This window comes from Lontra canadensis, unplaced genomic scaffold (genome assembly GCF_010015895.1).
Source record: "Lontra canadensis isolate GAN:19392208 unplaced genomic scaffold, GSC_riverotter_1.0 scaffold7, whole genome shotgun sequence".
NCBI lineage: Eukaryota > Metazoa > Chordata > Mammalia > Carnivora > Mustelidae > Lontra > Lontra canadensis.
Genome location: NW_022631001.1, coordinates 23994862 through 24002054, shown reverse-complemented (window position 1 = coordinate 24002054; position 7193 = coordinate 23994862). Strand labels below are relative to the sequence as shown.

Here is a 7193-nt window from a genome sequence, read left to right as displayed (position 1 = left end):
CATGTTGAACCTAAAAGGACTTCTTAAAGCCACCTCTATTCCCCACCTCCAAAAAACAAAAAACTAAACAAAACAAAACAAAAAAACCCAAACCTCATAACTAAATCAAAGTTGATGTTGGTTGCTTGAATTCTTGGGCCAGAGCCTAGAGGAAAAAGAAGAGGGACTCTGAGGGTAGGGAAGAGAGGAGGAGGGGAGGGAGGGGCAGAGAGAGGCAGAGTGAAAGCAGTTGCTGATTCCAGGTTGGATTTATAGGTTTTTATTTTTGTTTTCCACAAATGTGCTTGTTTGTCAAAGAGAATTTTTTCTTTTCTGACAGTGCACTGTGTCTTGAACCTTGCTAAACATTAAAGGCGTGACTAAGGAGATAACATTCATTCATTCCACGTTATCTGGAATGTGCCAAATACTGTACTTAAAGCTGGCCCAGCCAAACGGGCTCAGCATCCATACCTTGCCTGCTTTGTTCACTGTTGAATTCTCAGCATCTGTATTATCTGCTACATAACAGGTGCTCAAAAGAGATTTGTTGAATAAATGAATGGTACCCGCCCTGGTACCTGCCCTGGTACCTGGTACTTTGTCCAGTGATTTCCCAACTCCGCGGGGGTAGAAGGAAGGCTGCTTAGATTATTTTTATCCCTCACTGATAAGGATAGGATTGAGAGTTATTCTTATAAAATACACATCCACATTACTCCTTTGGTCCAAATGTTAAATCTTTCAACAGTTCCCCAATAGCCTGAGTTTCTCTGTAAAATGGAGAGACTATCATACACACCTCACAGGGTTATTTTAGGTCTCAATGAGATAGAATATCATTGCCTAGCATGTCCCTAGCGTGTGGTAGTTGTTCAATAAATTCTAGTTCCTATTATTCTCTAATTTTCTAGCCTAATGTCCAATCCAGTGTTCTAGACACACTGAATTCTTTATGAGTCCCATACAGGAATGCCAGGAAGGCCACCCTCTCTGTCTACCTGGTGAACTTCTCGTCCTCCAGAACAGAGCTCGAATGTCCCCCTCTTTTGTCAAACCTTTCTCCCACTCCCTCTTGCTTTCTGCTTCTTCATTACCCTATATGTGTTTCAGTTACAGAGCATGCAATTCTGTTACAATTTTTTTTTTCTGTTGTAATTATTTACTTATACTTTTGCTTCTCTGTTAGACTGTGACCTCAGGAGTACAGGGACCAAGTCTTGTTTGTATTTGTAGAGTGTTTACAAAGAGTCTGGAGGAGGGGGGGAAAGATAACAGGAGAGTTAGCGTTACAAAAGAACCACTTTACAAAAAGAACCACTTCTTTCTCCAAAACAAAAGGGAAGTAACAGAAGATGAATAATAGTAAGAATGTAGCAAGAATCTTTTAAGGGAAGGGGAAGATTCCACATCTCAAGGGGAAATCTGGTTTGAGGGAGGAAGAAAACAGGAAGGTGATGTCATCCCAAGAGATGAGGAGGGTAGGGGAGAGGTGACATTGGTATGTTCTGATCCTTCTTCCTCCCTAGATGTGTGAGGTCTCAGGATGGGCTCAGCACCTGGGCTGGCAAGAAGGGGTTCTTGGACCTGCAGGGAGAAAGAGCCTGTCCCCGCAAAGGAGGCCGAATGGCCTTGCTTCACATCTGAGTCTTTCAGTCCAGCTGGAAGAAGCTGGAGCCTCTGGTTGCTGGGACAAGGGGAGGTTTACAGTGATGTGTATGAGGAGTGCTGGAGGGTTAGGGGTGAGGTGAAACTGTGGGCGCATTATGAGAAGGAGAGCAGGGAATTTGGGCAGCAATGCAATCCCCAGAAAATATGGTAGGAGTGGCAAAGCAAAAGCAACTGGAGAACCTTGGTTTGGAGGTTGCACTGCTACTGTTCCAGTTGGCATCTGTGATGACTGCACCAAAGTGAATCTGTGAGTCCCTCTTCCCTTGGTGCTCCGTGATACAGGTGGGAGCTTAGAAACAAGAACACAGGCAGCTTGGCGCATTCTACTCTAGGCTGTCAGTCTAAGCTTTTACATGGTTTTGTACTTTAGAAAGCACCCTTGTCAACCATTTTCCGGTGACACTTAAAAAACAACAGACCAGTATCTCTGTCAGAGTACTTGGATGCAAATGCCTGAAATTGTGAGAAGTTCAAGAAAAAAGAGAATTTACTGGAAGGATACAGAGTTGACAGGAAGGCTGGAGAGTTGGATATAGAAAATGGGTTGTAACCTAGGAAGGCCAGGCAGCAGGCACCACAACCAAGTTTGTGCCTCAGGAACAAACTTTCCATTGGAATGGAACAAACATTCCATTCCATAATGGCCATCATCACTACGGTAGGGACCCCCAAACTCCCAACCTCTATGAGGGACCCACTGTGGTTAGACACCTGCTGTCTCTGTTGCTCTGAATAATTCTAAACTTGCCAGTAGGTCTCATGTCATTCCCTGAAGATTCAAAGTTTAGAGAGGTGTGGCTAGGTGGCGGAGCCTGGGTCATATGTCGGGTTCTAGCCACTGGGGGCCAGGGAGACTATCTCCCTGCTTCAGCTTCCCTCATCTTAGCTATACTGCAGATACTGTATAGAATGGGGCACTCCCCCAAGTAAGAAGGACTTGAAACACTGGTGGTAAACGAAAATAAAGCAAAATGTCTACCATGCCCTCATCTTTCCTTTTCCTTTCCACTTACTCTGTTTTTGTCAGTTGTCAATTGTGATCATAATCTCAGGCTCCTAGACTTACCACATTAGAATCATCCTTATCACCCTCATTTTCCCACACAGTGAACAACCCCCCAGATTTCTTAGGTTTGCTTTGCCTTCTGTCCCTGCTACTGCTTTAGTAAGATTACTCTGGCAACGGCATAGAGGAAAGAAGAGACTGGGAGAAATTGGGAGTCAGACTTCTAGAATGGAAGAGCTAAAAGAGACCTTTGAATTGATCTGTTGTAGTGGTTTTATCTGGGAGTGTTCATAAGAATTCCTATGGCATTAAGGAAATATACCTGCTGGTATTCCATCTTCAGTTTTGGGGTTCAGTAGATCTGAGGTGGGACTTTGTTGTTGTTGTATGTATGTGTGTGCCTTTCTGAGGTGCATCCTGGGTTGAGAACTGTTGAATTCCAATAAATGAGGAGACTGAGGCTCACAGAGAAGTTTGAAATCACACAGTGAGTTAATGGGAGGCGTAATGGGCCAGGACTGATTCTTGATCTCCTGGCTGTTGGTCCAGTGCTACTCAGATCGCTTATTTTTTCCTTCTATAAAAGGAAGTTTCCTGTCTTTATTTGTATCCAAGAAAGCAAAGTGAATGCCTATGGTTCAGTTCTTCCAACAGTAAATAGGCTTCAGATTAAGAGCTCCAAGCTGTCAAGAGTGAGCCCAGACCAAGAGCCCTATTTCTTTCTTTCCTTTTTTATTTTTTATTTTTTAATAAACATATAATGAATTACTAGCCCCAGGGGTACAGGTCTGTGAGTCGCCAGGTTTACACACTTCACAGCACTCACCATAGCACATATCCTCCCCAATGTCCATAACCCCATCTTTCCTTATTTTTTTAAGAGAGAGAGAGAGAGCATTTGTGCACATGCGCATGCTCAAGCAAGCTGGGGAGGGGCACAAGGAGAGAGAGTATCCTGAAGCAGACTCCCCAGTGAGCACAGAGCCTGAGCAGGGCTTGATCCCAGGACGCCGAGATCATGCCCCAAGCTGAAATTAAGAGTTGGCCGCTTGACCAACTGAGTCACCCACGCACCCCCCCCCAACAAAGGGCCCTATTTCTAACTGTAGTTGGCTTGATCTCTGGACCACAGGCCTCCTTGTCAGAATGTGGGCAAAGCATATTCAAGAATCTCAGCTGGGGAGTGAAATGAGGAGGATCCCTAGATAAAGGACAGTCCAGCGGAAGCCATACTTCTGTGCTAGCCAGAATTCCGGGAAGACTGGGCCTCTGTGCACACAAGACCTTGTTTCAATTACCCAAAGACTCTTCTTCAATTCTTCAATGTGCTTTAGCCATCTGGTTCTCATCCTGGGAGTTGACTTTCTTTTTCCTGCTCTCTGACTTCCACCAATCACTTTGGCTTACCACCAGTTCTGACACTGTTTCCAGGCTGTCTCATGAAAAGCCAGGGCCTCTGAGGCTCTCCATTCCATCATCTTGCTTTTTGGATTTTGCTCTCCTTATAGAATGTATGCTTTCCTATAAAGATTCCCAACAGGAAATGCCATTTGCTTAATGTCCTACTGTTCTGGATCTACCTTGTGCAAAGAAAGCAAAGGGCAGGAGAATTGCTACAGTAGAACCGTCTGTCAGAGGGGAGCCATTTTTCCCCCCCTCCATCCCCTCTGCATCTAGAAAGGGGGCTGGCATCAAAGTCTGAGCACCTCATTTGGTGACTAATCCCAGCAGGGATGGCACGGTCACAGCTGTCATTTAGGAAGCTGTAGAGGATGGATTGGAGGAAGAGAGGCTGTGAGCAGGGAGACAGCCTATAGGAGCTACTGCACTAATCTAGGTGAGAGATGATGAGACATGAACTGGGCAGTGGGAGTGGGATTAGGAGGAGAAGATAGGTGGGAAAATAGTCATCTTGTTGGGAGAATAAGAAACTGACAGATGTGGGAGATGAGGGAAAAGTAAAGAACACTAGGTCTAGAGCTTGAGGAACTGGGATGATAGTACCTTTAATAGGATATGGGGAGCAAGAAATAAGCTGTTTTGGAAGTAGGGTGGAAGACAGTGACTTTAGTTTTTTATATGAGGAATCCAGACATCCAAGATTATGTTTCCATCAAGTAGTTGAATATACGGTGCTGGAGTCAAGAGGTCTGGACTGCAGATATCAATTTGGGGGTTTCAGCTGCAAGAAAGTGTGAGGTGAGGGTGAGGTGGCATCCAAAGAGAGAAGAGGGCTGAGGCCTGAGCCTAGAGGAATACCCACATTTAAGGTGGAGGGCTCAACAGAGTAAGAAAGAGCTGAGGTGTTGAGAAAAAACCAGGAAAGTATGGTTTTGCCAGACAAGGGAAGGGAGTTCTGGGAAGGATGTGGAGAGGGAGGATATGGAGATGAGGACTGACAAGAAGCTGTTATTTTTGGTAGTTGCTGGTCACAGTAGGCCTGGTCACAACATGTACCTTCACATCAAATGAAGCACTGAGGGAAGGTTCTGGATAAGTCACATATTCCCCACTCACTTTAGCTTTAGTTATCAGGGTATTGCAGGATAAATACGTGTAATTACTTCATAAAGTTTAATATCGCTCAGAATTTCCAAATCCCCTCAGTCCTCAACTTCATCTGGTTCAATAAGAGGAAATTGCAGACTGGAGGGCGAGGCTGAAGACTGCATATAGGGTAACTCATAAATATCAATGAGCTTCCGCTTTTCGCCAATCAGACCCGGAGAAAACCTGCCCCGGGCTCCCTGGAGCCCCGCCCCCTCATAAATATGTAGCCAGCACCGCCCGCCGCGCTGCCCCGCCCTCTACTCTTCTCCCTCGCAACGGACTCTCCCTTCAAACGGGAAACAAGATGGCGGCGGCAGGTCCGAGTACGCGGGCCTCTTCCGCGGCGGCAGCGGCGGCTCTCAGTCGGCGGGGCCGACGGGGCCGCTGTGACGAGATGGCGGCAGCCAAGACTGGGGCCCCGGGCGCGGCCTCTGGCCCCGCGCTGTTGGTGTTGCCACCACCGCTGCTGCAGCCGCCGCCACCGCCGCGGCCGGAGGAGTCGGGCTGCGCCGGGTGCTTGGAGACCCCGGGGGAAGCGGCGGCCCTGCCGTGCGGCCACTCACTGTGCCGAAGCTGCGCCCAGCGTGCCGCCGACGCGGCGGGCCCGGGTTGCCCCCGCTGCAGAGCCCGCGGCCCTACTTGGGCCCGCCGTCGGACCCGCGACGACGGCCAGGCCGACGCGGAGGTGCAGGGCGAGCGCGCCCGCCGCGGCCAGCCGGAGCGCTGCCGCCCGCGCCGGGACGGGGGCGCGGCCGCCGCGGGGCCCAGGCCGGAGCAGGAGCCGCGCGCCGGGGCCGCAGAGCCAGGTGGAGCTTCCCCTCCTCCCCTTGGGGTCCGGAACGAGGCCGAGCGCGCCCGGCCTGGCCTGGTTAGGGGGTGGGGGGGGTCCCAGGCCGTACTCGAGCGGCCGTATAGAGTTCTCGTGGGGTTGGAACTGGGCTCTGTCCAGGTGCATCTGTTTGTGAATTTTGAACTTCAGAATGAAGTACGGGTGGAATGGATTTGGAACGGCGGTGAAGGGATCCCGCGCCTTACGGAAGTCAGAAGTTTGGAGGGAAACAGCATTCTTGGAACAAGTTAGGGCCAGGTTGGAATGGTGTGTGGGAGAAGGGTTCCGAACTTTGCAGGGGCCCTGGAGGATCGGAGAAGTGCTTGGTTTAGTGTTGGGTGAGGAGCTGGGGGGCGAACTGCGTGTAAAGAAGTGGCCCCTGGGCCTGAATGGATCAGTGAGAGATATGGAGTATCCGGAATTAAGGGGACGGGTTGCACTTGAGGATGTGAAGGGAGCTTTTCAGACTTGAGTGTAAAGTAGGTTGAGAGAATGAACTCACATGTGCAGTTTTCACAAAGTCTTGAAAAATGCATGCTTAGAACAGAGCTTGGCACATAGTGAGGAAGCAGTAAATCAGGGTTAATTATATTTATAATAATTCCAGAAATTAATAAGCTCCAGTAGTGCTGGAACAAAACAAAACAAAACTGGATGGGGTATAAAAGTTTCGTAAATGGAGATTGGTTGGCAGGGGCTGCTTCTACCTCTATGGCAGTATAGGTTTCCTGCTATCATCCTGGGAGTTAAAAGTCTGTTGCAGGACTGTTGCTTTAAACTTTTTGCCTTTCTTTACATTGCATAGCCTGCCACTCTTCAGTGCTGAGCTTGACATAGAAAGTGTCCTGTAAAAACCACAAAACAAAACTCTTGTAACTTCAGACTCTCTATGACACATCCAATTGATACAACATCTACAGCTATTTGATAAGAAATGTTTGCCTAGGAGGAGATTTTCAAGAAGCATAATTAGGAAAGGCCAGATATTTGCACTTTCTGTGTTGGGAATTCTGCCATGTGTTATTTTCAGTAGGGAAAAGAAGGCGTTGCTTGTGTATGAAAGTGCAGTCCCCAGAAACTACAGGTTCCAGAATGCAGTCTTGTTGTGATTTGAGCAGACACCTGCCACTGTCCTAGGATACCTTACTTTTTATTTCT

At 48.0% G+C, this 7193-nt stretch overlaps 1 protein-coding gene across 1 annotated transcript in view; it reads left to right on the top strand.

The window, feature by feature from the left end:
• The first annotated feature begins 5489 nt into the window (after positions 1-5489).
• Positions 5490-7193, top strand: part of RNF169 (ring finger protein 169) — an 80652-nt gene continuing 78948 nt past the window's right edge. Inside the window, exon 1 of the mRNA XM_032853077.1 lies at positions 5490-6012. Within this exon, the coding sequence (XP_032708968.1) occupies positions 5511-6012 (502 nt within the window). The 5' untranslated portion in view covers positions 5490-5510. The remainder of the gene's footprint in view (positions 6013-7193) is intronic.